Source organism: Tinamus guttatus, unplaced genomic scaffold, assembly GCF_059628265.1.
Source record: "Tinamus guttatus ecotype Peru unplaced genomic scaffold, ASM5962826v1 Tinamus_guttatus_pri_ptg000155l, whole genome shotgun sequence".
NCBI classification, from domain to species: Eukaryota; Metazoa; Chordata; class Aves; order Tinamiformes; family Tinamidae; genus Tinamus; species Tinamus guttatus.
In genome coordinates this window covers 6,063,313-6,081,020 of record NW_028288689.1, presented here as the reverse complement: position 1 = coordinate 6,081,020, position 17,708 = coordinate 6,063,313, and the positions used below count along the sequence as shown (strand labels likewise).

The 17,708-nt window shown below is 41.6% G+C and overlaps 1 protein-coding gene across 1 annotated transcript in view; it reads right to left on the bottom strand.

Annotated features, from left to right (window-relative positions):
- RANBP17 (RAN binding protein 17) overlaps positions 1-17,708 on the bottom strand; it is a 136,084-nt gene that overhangs the window by 57,435 nt on the left and 60,941 nt on the right. Inside the window, exon 15 of the mRNA XM_088522626.1 lies at positions 4,958-5,031. Coding sequence (XP_088378752.1) covers positions 4,958-5,031 — 74 coding nt within the window. The remainder of the gene's footprint in view (positions 1-4,957; positions 5,032-17,708) is intronic.

Below are 17,708 nucleotides of genomic sequence, written 5' to 3'. Positions count from 1 at the left end.
CCCAAAAAGTCATCCGCCCCCTTTCTAGCAGGCCTGGAATCTGGTCTCCCAACAGCAATGTCCAGGTGGGTTATCCCAAGAACCCTGAGGAATCCCTCATCCACTGCCCACGCACGGATTGCCACACCTCTCCTGCACGGCAGGTTTGGTGAGGAGAGGAAGAACCTGCTGCAAAACACACTGCTCTATCCAGCCACAAGAGACGGCATCGCATCGCTGTGCGACCGCAAGTTTGGGCAGTTTTGTGTTAAATAATTAAATCAGGGACAGCAAAAACCTTCACAAAACTGCATGACTTGCAAGTTTACATATTTTTTTTCCTGCAAGACATGTGAGTTCTCTCATTTATGAGAAAACATGACAGATGAATATGCACTTATTTGGAAATTTCTGTTTTGGATGACATGAATTAAATCTAAGACAACTGCAAAGCCTGAACCATTTTAGGAATAGTCTTGATCTCAAGTTAAGGATATTACAGACATACTTGCAGTAAAAAAAGATAAAAATCATACATTTTAAACTGAACTTTCAAAGTTGCCTCAGGTGTCTGTTACCCAATTCCCATTAAAATGCAAGAAAAATGGGGAGCTAAATCCCTTAAAAAGACTTTGAAAATCTCTTATGTGGTACTTACGCTTCAGTAATAACAAAGATAGCAATTTGTTGGCAAGAGGGCTCTGTACAGTCATGTTTTAATTATTTCTTGTAGATTATCATCATTTACAATGAAAGCTCTCTGTGGCTCAATGACAGTGATTGGATATATACTTTTCATTACAGCAGGACAAAGGTGAACAGTTAAAAAATGCACACACCTTCATGAATAAAAGTGCCAAGTTTTAGTTTGTGCCAAGTTTTAGATTCGCAGATCCAGACTTTTCATGTATATCTAGAATTTAAACAGTGACGTGAAATATATCTCTATGCAAGTATGCCTGTGTGCATCTACTAGAGTGAAATAATTATCATATAAAAAAGAGAAAAAACTTTAGATATCCACCATTCACTTATGTTTCTCCTCTTTTTTTAAGTCAAGACTAAAAACATTAACAATTTAAGCAAATATTGTGTAACTAAAGCAGGGGTGACAAGGAGAGAGAATTCTGTACAAACAGAAGGAAACCAGTGCCCCAGTGCAACAGACTAATTAGGAGAATGTTCAAGGAGACAGGGAGACACATCCTAAATCACTGTCCTCCTCCAGAATCTCATCATCCATCTGGAGCTCTCACAGCTCTTTCAAAATCCATTGCTCACTCTTGTCTAGCTTCATCCTTATGTGACATCTCTCAGCTTCTCCCTCCTTGAACTCGCTCTACTGTTGCTCCAAAACTGTGTTTTGCTGAACATAGAAAGTTTGAGATGTTCCGCATCCCGTCAGATCGAGAAACCAGACGGTTTTCTTCCCATCACCATTTCTCCTGCCACACATCCACTTTTCAATGTATGGTCAGAGCTAGCAAAGATGGTGGAGACTACAAGAGATGGTCTATAAAAAGTAAGGCTATTCTGAAAATAAAGCCATTAATGGATATTTCTGACTGCACAAAACTGCACGGTTTAACAGGAGCTCAGTACAGGGCACATTTCATTAACTTCCAATGGAAAAATGACACAAGGTTTACGATCTGATGTGACAGTACTACTTAAACTATAGTCAGAAGGTCTAAAGGACACTTATTATGCTGGTGATTCTCAGCAGACTAATTCCGTACATTGAAGAATATCTATTTAACACAACCTTTAATCCACAAGCTGATCAGTGGCTACCGCAGCTAACAGCAGACACAACAATTATTTCAAATTGTTCTCTATTAATGAAAAATCTCACTTACACTAATGATCAATCCTCTGCTGCAAAGCTGCTACTAATGAAATCAAAAGAACAGATTAAAGATACACACAAATGAGCTCCTGACAACCCAGATGTGGGGAAAGATAGCTTAACAGTGTGTTCAATCAATGTGGTCAGAAGCTAAGGCAGGATGTCTTTCACCTGCCTAAACACTACGGAACTCGCATCAGACTTCAGGAAATTGGAAACTTCGTGTGTCAGACAGGAAGGTATCAGGAAAAAAAGGGTTAAGTTCCCTAAGAGCGGAACAGAAAGCTCACTGGGTCCTGCTAGACTGCAGCTTGTTTGACCACTACAAATTCAACTGCTATGTTGACTTCACTAGCCAACTATGAAGTGTTTTCTCCAAGAGCATCCTTTATTATCTTTTTTAATAGCATAATAAAAGGAAATTACTCAATATTATCTTTGATCATTCAACATTAGATCACAGTAAAAGTACCTTTGCCAGCACATTTTGCTATGAAAAACTACCTGCCAAAAATATTTTAGGACAGAAACTATAGTATCTCAAATATTTTTGTGCCGTAGCTAGATGAACATACCACCATTTCAGCAAGCGTGCTCACACTGAAAATTCCCTAGCACTTCTTTTCAGCTTAATCTTAAGTAAAAATGTATGTCTAACTTGGACTACTTAAACATAGAGAGGAAAAAATGGAGCTGAAGGGCGAGCCAAAACAGCAGACTAGTGGCTTCCTAAAAGAAGAGCATGGTTAAAAATACTGACTGCATTCACAGAAGAAAAAGGTGACTTGGTCTCACAGCAGCCATTTATTCTGCCCCTCATCTGTATCTCCCCATGAATGTGCTCAGTCATATAGCCTCATATAGCCTCAGTCATAAAGCAACCAAAATGTTTCCAGACTGAACTGACCCAGCAGGCCCTATTTTTGGATTACATTTCAGTATGTTATTGTTTCATACCCAGACTTTCCAACTGGCACGTTATCATCATCAGTGAGAAGCTAGTTGTTGTTTCGTTTTTTAAACTGAGACAAACATGAGTGTTTAGACAACAGTTTCACAGCCAACTCTTAAAGGTACTGCCTGCCGATTCAAGCCGTAACATTCAGTGACAAACATTATCTTCCATCTAATCAATGAGCAATTCATAAGCTGCATGTTTTTGCAAAAATATATTAAACCACAAAGGAAGAGAAAATGGCATCTGTAATCTAAAAACCAGCAGCGATCTTTTCTGCTTTGTCATCTTTCTTTAAACATGTAACACTAAAATGCTAACTATGTTTTGTTCTTAAGTTACAGCAGTTGTGCAAACACAGCCCCCCTCTACACTAACCACACGCAGCACCTATCGTGCAACTTGTAACATGATACACTGCTATTTCCTCAGTCAGCAAAGGAACAGGAATTTCCTCTCAGTGGCAGCAACAGGTAGGAAAAAAGGAAACAAACGGATGCATCCAATCCCTGAATAACAGCCTCCTTTCCCTCTTTTTTAACTTGCTCGTTTGGTTTCAGCACACCTCGGCACCACAAAACAAAGCCCAGCTGTGCAACACCAAGGCACAAACTGCTTGCACTAACTGCACAGCAAGTGTCCATCAATATTTTCCCATTCATCTCCCTCCATTTCCCGGCCTATGGAGCATGCTCCAAATAAATCCCACCGTCTGATGGGTATGATCATTTTTCCTAAGGCAAGATATAACACTAGGCTTCTAGTGGGGAGCAAGGGAAGTGTTTATGCCTTGTTTTCTCCAGAAAAGTTAAGTCATATCAGAGAACAACCTTGTCTTGTTTGTTCTGCCTTCTCAAGGGTGGTAGTCACGGTAGCACAAGACAAGTTGCGTTCAATACTGTGTGAACAGGTCACGGTTAACCGGGCAACACCAGCAGAGCCGCTTCCCTGGCAGGACAAACTCTACTGAAGGTACTTCAAGGCCTTCTAAGTCAGATGTAGAGGAAGTGAGGTTAATGCCAGGATACGGAATAAAGAGACAATGTCTCTGCCTGGGCTTCTCTTTCTCCAGGTAGGTGCAAAATCAAGGGTCTCCTGAAGACTGGTTTTTTTTCAGTGGATATTTGTAATGTTTTAGAGGAACCATCGTGCTGTGCTTCTGAAGTAAAACTCATTCAGGGGAACCCTCTTCTACTCAGTAGGAACTCTATCAAATCTCACAGCTGGTAGATCTGCAAGTGCATCTTAATTTTCTCCAACTCCTCTTTGTGAATCTGTATTTCTGAGAAAGCAAATTCTGCCAGAGCTCTTGGAAAATTAAAGGCTCACAACAAAAAAGCTCTTTGCTACTGTCCTCCTTTGACATGTGTTTGGGCAGCCAGAAACGGAAGAGCTCTTGCCAAGGAGCAAACAGGTGATGCTAGCTTGCATTGCTATTTTTCCTGATTCTTTTATGGGTACAGAAAAAGGAGAAGGCCTAGCAGCCTAAGACACAAAGATGCAAAGTACTTTCCATTCCTGTTCTATGGGATTCAACTTGTTGCTCCAAGGACATGTCTCTTGGAAGCTTAGTTGGCTTATACAGTTCCCGTTGACCTCAGCTTATTCATTTTCCTACTTCTGCCACCCTTACGGTTGCATTAGGAAATGTTTGAGGTAAACACGTTATGAATCAGAGAGGAGAGTAGATCAGAGTTCAAATCAACCCTCTCCAAACACCCCAAACAAACAAAACCCTTCAAAGCCAAGGAACCTTATCTTGGATCAGTTCTCCATCATGAATTACCAAGGAGCTTCACCACCAATTCTACCAGCATCTGAAGGTTCCAGAATAAGCTGGGGAAGGGGGGGAACAGCTTTTGCCAGGAGTGTTGCTGGGAGCAGCCTGAAATCCCAGCCCTGCTCTCCCGCAAGCCATTCCCAGGGCGAGCCGGGCACCGTGGTGGCCGTGCCCCGTGGCAAGCGCGTGCTTAGGAGCCTGCAGGGGCTTCTCAAAATAAGATAGGGAAATGGTTATCCCTAACTTTAAATATCTGAAATTTATAAAAAAAAAAAAAAACATTTCTTTTTCTAGCTAAGGACAAACTTAATGACATAAAATAAAACTTGGATTTTGTGTAAACATTAAAGATAAAATGAAATACATACATTATAGAACCCAAGCACAAACTCACATTTTTGTCATAAATGTTTCTAGAACATGGTTGTCATCTGTTATTCCTAAGACTTCTGACATTCGGGCATACACCTGGAAATAAACATTTTAACAGTAACATATTATAGACATTTGCAAATACCAACATTTCCACTTATTCTAAAACCTTCCCTATTCTGCTTTTGCAGAAGACTAAAGGCATCAATGTTTGCCCATCCAGTGTAGCTAAAGCATTTGTGAGAGATGACTTCGGCCGTCTAAGGCAACGCTTGGTGCACTTGAAGCTGACAGATTGTTACTCAGCCTTGCATACATTTCTTCCCATAAAGAAGCAATAACTAGTCCAAATTAAACTCATTTTGTGGTTCAGAGAGCAAAACAGTCTCTGTTAAACAAAATGTTTAATAAAAAGTTGCAAGGGATGAAGAAAACATTCTTCTTTTGCTCTCTGTCCTCAGTGGAATGTGTTTCCACCCCGCCAAGTTGCCGGTTGCTGCACTGCCAATCGTAAATACTGGTGACTTACACTCTTCATGCTTCCAGTTTTGTGTTTTGGCGGCCAAGGAATTTGCTGTTACAACTTTCTTGCTTTATTTCAGCTCGAAAGCATATCTGACTAGCCAAGTTTTGCCTGTACCCTACCTAACGGATTAAAATGCTGTTACAATGCAGTGACAAATAATCAAGACACTTAAAATTTAATTAAAACTTACTATGTAGTCTTCATAATTTTTGATAGCTTTAGTAGCCAAACGTTTAGTTTGCATAAACACATGCAGTTGGATAAAATCGATTTGTTTCAGGAACCAAAGAGATGTTCTGCAAAATTTCTTTGCAATGCTCTCTTAACGCATTGAATCCCGACCTAAAGTGACGCTGCTATTTTGCTTCAGACAGGGCTCAACACAGATCCACCAGCCAGTGCTTTTCTTTTCAGTCATTTCAACCTCCAGTGACACCAAGGCAAACACCACGGGTTATATATAATGCTCCCATACTGCGTGATCCAGCCAAGTACCACGAAGGTCTGATAAATCAGAGCACACGCAGTCAGGGTTGCCCAGTGGTGAAAGCCTGGTGCCATCTAGCTGTCAATTTTGCTCAAAACGTTACATATTCCACACTAATTTCCATGAACGTCACATAACTCAGTGCTATCCAGTTGTATCTAAACTTGGCTCTGCCAACTTCCTTCTGTCTGGTGATGCTTTGCTTAAAAACCAAACCAGCAGTATTCTACGTATCCACGGCAAAGTCAATACAATTGTATTTTTATACCTGAAAGACTCTAGCTTTAAATCCGAGTTTAATAAATGCATCAGAAAATAAATACTACAACCACAATTTGCACCACAATCAAGAATACCTTAACATTGAAGCTAAAATATCACCTTTTATATTATGTCAATGTAACTTATTGTGACAAAATTCCTAGTGAGGCATAACCAAAATATGAAAATCTTTGTATTATGTAGCACAATCATACAAACTTTGCGAAATATTATACTCACACTGTAAATTCGATGTTATCTTTTATAATAATTAAGCATAATTACAATAACATTAAACTACTAAGAAAAAAATCCTCTGCTATTTTACTTTTAAGTAGTGAGGTACAGAAATGCTGTGCCACCTGAAAACTCAGCAAATTTTTAATCTCTGTATTTGAAAAAGATGCGGCGAGGTGCATAAAAATTCAGGTTGACTTTTAGATATTTCCTTTTTGTAACAGCCAAGGAGGGGGAGGAAGGGGGGAATGTTGTGCAGCACCGGGCTCTGTTGTCAAACGCGGCTCTCCCACACCAGAGTTCAACGAATAAAATGCTAAAACAGCAGCCAGTGTTGACAAAGAGCAGTGCTTTAATCCACAATTATCCTTGTAACTCTTACTCCTCCTTTTATCATCCATTAGCTTTGATTCCCATTATCCCATCAAGAACTGTGTCAACGCTTTTGTCCCTGGGGATTTCCCACAACTACTAGGATCTGACAGCCCCGCTTGAGTGCTAAGCAGGATCATTACCTCTTAAATCCACTTATCTGATCCACTGAATAGTAAATTGAAAAGCTCATTAACAGCAACAATCTGATTTGCTCTCGCATGTGACAGGGTCATTTTAAGTCAGCATGAATCCAGTGCCTGTATTAAAAACTGCTGCCCACTTTGTAAAGCGACAGCACCAGCAAGAATAAATGCGATATTGTAAACACCATCTTCAAAATCATTCTGAAAACCAAAACATTGGGTATATAAAATAGAAAGGCAACCGTCCCCCACCTCCCACCAGAGCAACGAAAAGCCCTTAGACTTTTAAGCGCTATAAAAAATTAATAAGGCATTTTGGATGTATAATAATGAAAACCACTACAACAAAAGCAAGCGTGCTATGCACTGGAAAGGTGCAGGGAAATGCTGAAAGGGGTTATAAAAGGCTGTGGAGGGGCCTGGGGAAGTGCTTGCACGCGGAGCGCTGGGGGTGGCAGGGGCCCGTGGGTGCCACGCGGGGCTGGTGGCAGCCAGCGCGGGCACCGCTGAGCTCCCCCCGGAGCCCTGCAGCGAGGGGGAGAATAATCAACTTGCGGCAGGAAACCAGCAGATTGAGACTTTTGTAAAACCTTTACACAATTACTCCCAAATCCCTACCCCGGGAGGATTTACAGCTTCCAATACAAGGCCTGCATCCACCCGGAGCGCCGCGCGGGCGCTGTGTGACATCACCATAAAACGGTGGCTTCGTATCACTAAAATACGGCATCACCTAAAATACGGCATCACCGGCGTCACCGGCTTGTTCCGGGATGGGTTAGCAACGACAATGACAATCTGGGGCAGTGGTAACAGTGGGCAACAATACTAGATGATCTTCAGCAGTCCAAATATACACTCAGGGTGCTTAAAACCAGCTCTAATACCGTTACTTAAGCCTATAAGCAAGCAACAGTGCAATATTCAAGGGCGATAGCATTGGTCAGGGTAGTGAAGGGAAAGAAGAGACCAGCAAAGCACCTGAAATAGTAATAACAACTATTTCAAAGATATTAAAGCAAGAATGAGGACAACAGAAAAGAAGGAATATTCTTCCCCCCGCATTTGCGCCACTGAAGCTACGTGGACAGATTCATGGCACGTAAGGAAGGCGGCGGGTTCACGGGGCAGATTGATCAGGCACGCAAATTACACAGCGCTCGACCGGCCGACTACCTGCTGCAATGCAGGAGAAAAGATAAAATCGTGGAAGCAACATTTTATGAAGCAGATCACTCAGATGTAAAAACAGTTTAAAGGAAACAGAGAAATAATACAATAATCACCTTAAAACTTTATTTCCTTGACTTCCTGTGCTCTTTGGCCCTAGCCATGTTTAACTTGACTCTGCTCTTTGAGGTTCTCTTTTTCTGGTACTATCCTTGTGACTCTGAAGCAGCTAATTATGTCAATTCTTAAATGTGAAGCAGATGACAGAACTGGGAAGCTCAGAATATGAGTTCCTAAAGGTTGTATGGCTATATAATGACAGTCACAGAAATTCAATAACGGCACTGTATGGAATGCACTCAAACGCACCCCATGAAACAAATTAAAGCAGAGCAATGAATCTCTCACACTGTGCAAATAAGAAAACACAAGAAAACGTTGATTTCTATATATTTCATAAAGGCTATTATAATGAATTAAGAGTTGGGATAATGAATCTTCAGAAAATTACAGTAAAGTTATTACCCGCAGGCACTGCATAAACGTTTAAGATATTATAACTTCCGTGAAGCTCTCCAGGCCTTGCTGCGGAGAAGGCAACATTAAAGTATTTTGTCATGAATACTGAGGGCAAACGCAGCCTTTAAGCATATTTATCCCAGCCTGGCAGAGGCTGAGCAGGGCCAGCTGCTGCGGAAGGGCCTGGAGAGGCCGGGCTACGCGGGGCCCTTCTGCAGCTGCCCCCGCCTCTCTAACTGGCACCTCTCCACGGTGCCCACCAAAACCCCGTATTAACCAAGGGTTTCCTTCGGGGGAAGAAGTGCCAGGAGGTGTTGAGTACCTTCCGCTGATTTTGAAACCAAAAATCAGATATTTTGAATTTCAGCATATAAAGCTGGGCTACGTACAGAGGAATATAGCTCCCAAGCCCCATTTACAACTTCTGAAAATCGGAACCAATTCCTCTAATTAGTGGATTAAGGCACCAGACAAACCCCCTTCTTTTTTCAGGACCAAACTAAGGTTTGAAAAAGCCTTAATTTCTCTCTCCTGCTCATAACAGAGCCATTCCTCATAAAATCTTCATTTCTCACCAGATGTTTAAAAAAATCTTAAAATTCTTACAGTCCAAGTCCAAAGCATAAAATTAAAAAAAAAAAAAAAAGTGTATATATGAAATAGGCTTTTGGAAGTGCCTCATACATGTTCAAGCAGATTCCTTGATGCAAAGACGAGGTTGGGCTCTGCAGGGCAGGCAGAGCAGGCTGGTCTCCCCTTCTTTGCTACAGGAGCCAGTAAGCAGCGAGTACACCAATGTATGAATGATACACTATCTCCTGCTTCACCAACAAATCTAGTTTAATCAAACTACTGCAGGAAACGGTCCTCAGTGGAAAGAAACCTATAAAGTAATGTTTACAATTACCAAAAGCTCATGTTAGGGTAGTGCTGCTGCAATTGGCGCGGTGTTGCAGGGGAAAGGGTACGCGGGCTGCGCGCGAGGCTCACAGCCGCTATTAGGGAGCTTATTTCCTCGCTTCTCTGATAAGATATTCTGCCACCACAAGTTCAGCTGGGAAGAGTAATGGCCTGTTCCCTCGCAGGCTCTTGCCCGGGCCGTGCCCAGGAGCTCAGGGAAGGAGATTTCGCTGGGCCGCGGGGTGATTAACTCCCCACCTCTTGTCCAGCACGTGCAACGCCAGCAATAAACCCCTTCTTAAATGCAAATTCCAATTCGTTATTTCGATGGCTTTCTCTGCAGCTTTCTCTGACTTCTTCCGTTCTCCTGTTTTCTGATAATCTTCAGAGCAAGATTTACAATCCTGGTGACCTTGCTATGCACTAACTGCTCTTACTACTGATGCAGCCCAAGAAACGCTCTCTGAAATGTTAGTTTATCTGCTTGGTCTTCAGCCAGCTGTTAACTATGTGCTTAGCTTTAAGTGTCTTGCTAAGACTATTATTTTTGCAAAGCACTTGGAGATTTTTAATTCTACCATCACTTTTCCTTTCTTCCAGGTGTTAAAGTATATTACAGTGAAAATTCAGAAATACTGTTAATAGCTATTACTTTTGGAACAATACCTGGAAGATTTTTGGGTTTTCAAAGCCTGGTTCTGCTCTCTATTCTCCTTCAGACCATCAGAGCAGCGCACTGCACTGCACAGATTCAAGCCATATACGCAGACAGTATTTAACAAGAAACCAAAACGTTGCTGCAAAACCCTCTCATGACTGAAAGCAGCCAGTACTTTACAGATTACCATATAAAAAGAGATTTGTGCCAGTCAGAAAAGTCTGGAAGAGAAAGCACTAAGTAGGTGAGCAGCAGCAATCAACGCCCTTACCTGCCAGTGCAGCTATTAAAAGTGTCTAGCTTAATTTCACTCACTTGCTTAATTGTATCTAAATAAGTGGCCCGCTCAGTGTGCTTACATGCAATCAGCTTCAACATTTAAAATCCTTTAATATCAGCATTAGTTTAGCCCTTAAAAGCAAGCAAGCAAAATCATAGCTATTTATTATTTTTGTAAAATTTCTCTTCCTAAAACTATCGCGTTCCATTTGCTAGCGGCCTCGGCATAGCTGCAGGTGTTCTGCACCTCTCAGCCTCCAGCCTTAAGCAGATGAAATTTGGCAACATCACGGATTTTAGGCACGGCTTTGTGCTCGGGCTGTAGATCAGAGGGCTTTTTGCACGTTTATCCCACGGCATAAGGAGAGGTGTTACAGCCACCGCAGCTAATACCAGCAATTTGAACAACCCTCTTTGGCAAGCCAGAAATAAGATAATTGTTCAACATAGGCTGCCTCTTCTGAAATACTGGGAGCATTGCCTGTAATTATAGACATCTGTCATTGCTAGCCACTCAGTAGTAACCCTGACATCAATATACAACTATAACACTAAACTGCCTGCAGGCACAGCAATGGGAGCCAGATACGAGAGGCGGGCAATCATCTGCCTCATCCAAACTATCTGTCAAAGGTTCCTAACCACAAATAGCTCTTACGCTTTGTATCCTTAGGATAATATGTTGATTTATTTTAGGTCCTCTAATATTTACAGTCTGGGCCATCTACTAAAATAAAGAAACAAACCTGATGGCTAATGGAGGCAGTTACCGTTCGAAATCATCAGGGAAGGTCATAGCTCACTGCTCAGATGTTAAACATGGGGGGCTGCCTTGAATGTGCACCTCGGAATAAACTTTCCCTCCTCCCGAAGCATCCCTGATTATTCCCAGCTACAACTTACCCTGGTCACCATCTCGTGAGCCCTCGTGAAGAGGGGCCCGCAGACACATCTGCATTTTGCACCATTTGGCAAAGAGAGGCCATGGCAGTAGCTGGGCGCTCGCGTTCAACATGTGAGCGCCGGCAAAAATGAGCGCGCGGCGGAGTCACCTCATTCTGTAAAAGTCATTAGCTTTAATGATTTACACTTTATCGGTTCTTAGCAGGAAGCTAAAGGGGGTTCTTAACCAGGGAATAAAGTTCCCTGGCATTTGCATGCAACTGTGGAACCAGTTCTTGGGAGCTTTAAGGGGAAAAATCAGGCTGAAACCCCTAATCCCTGCTTTATCTGCACTGGAAAACCAGTCCCAGGAAGGCGGGGAAAAAAAAAGATTGTAGGTTTAAACTAATTAGGAATTAACAACCTTACAATTACCTTAATTTGTTATTAACAAAAATGAGATTTCTTAGGCTGATTCACAACAGCCTCTGCTGAAGAGAAACTATTAATTACTAGACAGACAGTTAGCGTACAAGTGAGCTGCATTTTAAAAACCTCCTTTAAAATACAATTGCTAAATGCCTTACAGTGCTGTAATGTGAGACAGGTTCAAATCTTATTACTTCACTGAAATTAAAACCTAAGTTTTAATACTGTTCAAGTCGAACAATGATTCCACACTTTATTGCTTTTGAAATCCCTTGATGATCATAGGAAAAAATGCCCTCGAGAAAAAGAGACTCTGTTTTCGATAAACAGAAAATACAGTTTGCACTCTTAGCCTCTTTGTCATCACAAAAAAAGGATTTAATGCCAATTCTTTAAAAAAAGACTTTTTTTCACAAAATGTGCACCTTGTGTGCCATTTGTAAAATCAGCTCACTTTCTTTTATTTATTACTGCAGCGCGGCAAGGCAATAAAGCAGATACTGATAGCTAATAAATTACATGCCTTTTAAAACAATTCTCCAGCTACAAAAACTTGTAACTACAAAGGCTTACATTTACATGGTACATCATGTGAAATGTCTGTATTTATGTTCTATTTAACCACATAAGTAAAATCTGACCTTTTATTAAACAGCCAGGCATGAAACGGGATACATTTAAGATTAAACAAAAGGGAACTTTTTCAAGGCTTTGCTACAGATCGATGTAAACCAACATAAAATATAACAGAAAAGGGGGCTTGGCGGTTCAGATGCAAAGTATTTTAAATAAAATGCATTTTTAGGCATGTCCTTCACACTACCTTGAGGAAAAAGAGATGAACAAGTTTTCCATTTTCGCGTAATAGAAACCTTGTACTCTTAAGCCTAAACATTCCATAAGGTTTCCAATAATAACCTCAACTACTGCAATACAGAACAATACTCTTAGCACCTACCACCAAAGGATTTGTATTTTTAATTAAGCAATAGAGGTTAGGCATTTTTGTTGTTGTTAAAACATTTTTTTGGGAAAAAAAAAAAGCCCTGCAGTCTTATTTTACCATGCATCTCTCTAAGAAACGCTTAAGATCCATATGAGTCTATTAAGCTCATTACACTGCTCTTAAATATTTTTTCTTACTGTAGCTGGCCTAGCAATTCTAGCTAATCTGCACAAAATACTGAGGTGCATTTTATTGCCTTTTATTGTATTATTTTTAGACTGATGTGCTGAAGTCTTTTCAAACACTTGTTCCTTCCAATGCGACTGTCTCGTAAATCATTAGCTGAAGCATCACATTCTTTTTAATTGTCCCCATGCCAAAACTTCACATGTATATTCCTAATAGAAATTTCCTTCGCTTACTGTTATTTTGGTAACGTTAGGGGCTTTGCTTGCACAACTTTTTCTCACTGCTGCGGTTCCAAAATCTCAGCTGTTTAATTGAGCAGGAAAATGAACCATAACTCCCCACTAATAAATAAGGCCGCGCCGCGCTGGAAGCGCTGCACTCGTTCGTTGGACAGCAAGCCGTGGGAAGCCGTTAGCAGAGGTGCTGCCCGGCCCCCGGCACCCCGGCTATATCCATCATGCGGAGCGGGATGCTGAGGGGCAGATCTTCCTGCCTGGCCGAGCACTGCTCCATGCAAAATGAGATGTGCAAGCAGTTTTGAGATGCTTCTCTGCTCCCCTTCGCTATGTTAGCCGAAGGTTTACTGTAGTAATATGTATTTTCTTGTATTTTGCACATGGAAGCAGTGCCTAAGAATACAGAGGCAAAGACTTCCAATATTTAAAGTAGATAAAAAGGAGGTTTAACCAGTCAAGCAGCCAAATTAGAGCCTGTGGTTGCCACACTCAGATTAGCTTATCTGGTAGTAAAGATCAAATATAGGTGCAATTTTAAGATGGCACAGAATAAAAAGCAAAAGCGTAGCTATATCTACACCAGGAGGTTTCCTTTGCATAACAGGATTCTCAGAAAACACTGCAAAGAGTGGAGAGGGAATTTAACAGGACTCTTAGAATAACAGTTAGCTTCAAGAGAAGTTACAGAGATATTTAAATACAGAAATAGAGTGGCACCCAGATACTGAATTCAACAACAACTGATTTCACCCAAGAATTTTCGAGCTGAAACACCGAGCACTGGAAAAGGCGAAAGAGCTTAGGGGAAAACAGGGCCTGAACCAGGAGCACAGGAGGTGTCCGAGAGGTGGACTTTGAAGAGTAAGTTGTAACTATCAAGCCTGTGTTAAAATCAAGTCAACATAAACGTAGCCAAAATAGGACTGTAAGTACTGGGTAAATTAAGGAATTCCAAGTGGTGCTCAAGGCTTCTGAAGTGAAGGGTGACACCCTCAAGTCCCGTATAGGTAAGAAGAGATCCTACCCTTTCCTGCCTCTGGTTGGAGAAACGGAGACTCAGGCAAAGAGGGAAAACTCCAGAACAAACTGAAAAGGGCCAATCCAACATGTCATTTAGTCACTCGAGACTGAACACAGCAAAAAGCCCCTTACAGGGCAAGTCCCGCTTGCTCAGGTTGGAAGTGTGGCCAGACCATCTACATCGAGCATGCAGCTCCTCACCTAATGCAATCATTTTACAGCATGACTGATAGTAATGGCCTTTAATAATACACAGAGCAATATTTTGGTGCGTTTTGCTGACCTCTTAAGCAAACAAGATAATCAAATCTGTGCGAACATGATACATAACAGAACACTGCCAAATAGGGCTCCGAGTCTGTGATGGAAGAACCTGCAGCACTTTAGGAGCGGAGCGCTCCAGCAAGGGTGCGAGCAGGTGCTGACTCACGCTTATCTAAAGAAGGCAGAGTGCAAAATTAATTTTCAGTTGCAACAGCACATACATTTAGATGACTATCTAAAAAGCAAAATTAATGATATTCCAAATGTTATCAATATTCAGCAAATTAGAATGAACCTGGTTATTAAAGCAAATGGATAACCTGGAAGGTACTTCTATAACTGAGAGCACACCTAAAGATATACTCTTGCTGTTACTAAAGAAATCAGTTGTTGTGCATATTATTTTGATATTAAAAGACAAAAAATAAAATTATAAACAAAATTTGATTCAAAATCACAGATTTTCTAAACATCTTGTGATAACCAGTGCTGTTTTGTGCTTAATATAATAGCAATATAAATTATTTAATACTTAAATTGGTATAAAAAAAAAAAGCTTCAGAAATAAAACTTTCGCTCCCGAAAGACTTCTTTCTCAATAGAGCTCCACGCCTCAAGAAACAACTCGTGAGCAGTGAGAATGCTCTGGAGAAATAATACGGAGCCTTCCTCGTGGCCTGCCCGACTGCTGCTCTCCTGATCCAAATTGATGCCAACTAGAGTGCTCCAGCAAAGCAGATACAGATAAAACCCATGTGCAACAGGCACCCGAAATAATGTTGTTTTTTTTTTTTCTCTCCGTGCTCCAGAAGACTGGTAAGTGGCAGAAGAAAGGCAACACTCTGCCTCTCTATCAGGTTTAATAAATGTGCAATTAACTCTCAGAAGAATACCCTAAGAACAGACCCCGGTATGGGACACACATCCTAGCAGGACAACATTACTGGCTATTTTCTTCTGCTCCATGAACACACAATCTCTCCCTTTTGGAACCCAGCGCACACAACAACTACCTGAGCTGAACCCCAAACTAGGCAGCATGCAGAAACTGTTTGTTTGCATTTCTGCCTTAATGAAAAACAGATCTTCATAAGAAAAATATCCTAGTTCAAGAAACCCACATACAAAACCAAGTCATGCTGCTTTAAGTATTATTGTTATCCAAACCTGCTATTCTTTTTAAACCCAAACTAATGAAGCCAGGTGGTTCAAAGGGAGACCCTAGATACTGTGAAAAGGCCAACTCACCACTTCAGCTGGGTTCCAGCTCTCAGCTTTGCTCTTTTTCTTTTCTGAGAGAGATTTTAGATATTTTTGGCTGTGTTGTACTAAGTCACCACAAAATATTTATCATCTTCTTTCTCTCACCCAAATCCCTATTCAGTGCTTTTGAAAAAACATGCAGAAATAAGAATAATTTCCTCACTACTATTTATTATGTAGCTTCCCCCATCTGTTATCAACTTGAAGACAGCCAGAAAAGATTCCCAGGTGCTTCTGTGATGGCATATATTCACAAGAACTCTTCAAAGACATTTTTAAAAATCTCTTAATTCTGACATTTTAGTGACAGAACAACAGATTAAAAATAAGAATTTTGTTCTGTTTTAAGCCAGTTTGTCTAGACTGCTCTGTTCTAAATGAGCCTGAATCTCTGAAAGGCAGGACTATTCATTGAGAACCTGGCCCACAATGAACAGACACAGCTTCTTTCCTCCTCTTGCCCTCCAAAAGGAGGGAAAAAGGAGCCTGGATTTGACTCATTGGCGAGACACATCGAGAGAGCTGGGTCCAGGAGTAAAGATGATGGAGCCAGACTCTTCTCAGCACTAGCCGGTGAAAAGACCAGAGGTGCAACAGGCACAAATGTTAAGCAGAAAAAAATTCACTTATGCATATTAAAAACTTGGTTACTGGGTGGGTGACTGGGCATTGGAGGCGGTTGCACCAATGGCTAAGACATCTCCATCCATCTTTGAGATGTCTAAATCCCAACTTAACACTGTCCTGGGCTACCTGCCCCTTTGCTCCTGTTGTGAGCAGGGGTTCCAGAGCAGGTGATATCCAGATGACCCTTCCAGCCTGGGATACTCCATCATGATATTTGCTTTTAAAGTAGTTGTATTTTACCGGCTCCAAATTTTAACTTTTAATTAAACTGGAGTTAACATCAGTGATTAAGTTTTTGCTCTGAAAAGCACTTTAACCCTACCCCACTGGCGGCCTGCCCTGCATTTCCAGCTTCCTGGCATCACCAGAGCGGCACAACGGAATTGCAGGAGCATCGCTGGATCCCTCCGGCCATCAGTGCTCCCGGGAACACCACCAACACCACCTCTCCTGGGGAGAGGAGGGGAGGAGCTGGGCTCCAGGCTGCCCGCTGGCCCTGCCGGCCTCTCCCTCAGGCTGTTGCCTCAGCAGGACCAAGAAAAGAGTCCCCAGCGCCAGGGCCCAAGTCGTGGCAGGGCTGCAAACAGCATCATGCAGATACATTAATGCAACATGACACACAACCCACCTCCCTCATACTGCTGGGTCTTTCCGAGTGGAGGGATTGTGGCATAAAAATTCAGGAGAAGGGAAGGAAAGGCAGGCAGTTAACACTGACACTCTAACGAAGTTGCATTTAAGCATATGTACACCCAGAAGTTGCATAAACCTGCTAACAGCTTACTTGAAGCCTATTTTTTCCAAGTATAGCCTATGTGCAAAAAAACTCTATTAATTATAAGTTCTTTTTTCAATCTTTTAATCTTTACACTATATACTTTTAATATCTGCACGAGAAGTGTTGCACCTTCTAGTCATAGAATCATAGAATCATAGAATGCTTAGGGTTGGAAGGGACCTCTAGAGATCATCTAGTCCAACCCCCCTGCATACGCAGGGTCACCTAGAGCACGTGGCACAGAACTGCATCCAAGCGGGTTTGAAGATCTCCAGAGAAGGAGACTCCACAACCTCTCTGGGCAGCCTGTTCCAGGGTTCTGTCACCCTCACTGTTAAGAAATTTTTCCTTAAATTCCTATGGAATTTTTGGTGTTGTCTAGGTTCAAATTTGGCGTAGTCTAAACATGATGTTACCAAATGGGACGGTTAGGTCTCAATAAGCCTGTTTACTGCTGAGGTAGGACCTCACTGCCGGAGCTGGTTCAAAGTTATGTCTTTTTTTGCCTCTTGAAAAATGCAACTCCATAGGTATGGGAATATTCACTGCCACCCTGGAAGAGCAGCTGGTGTCCTGCACCCCCG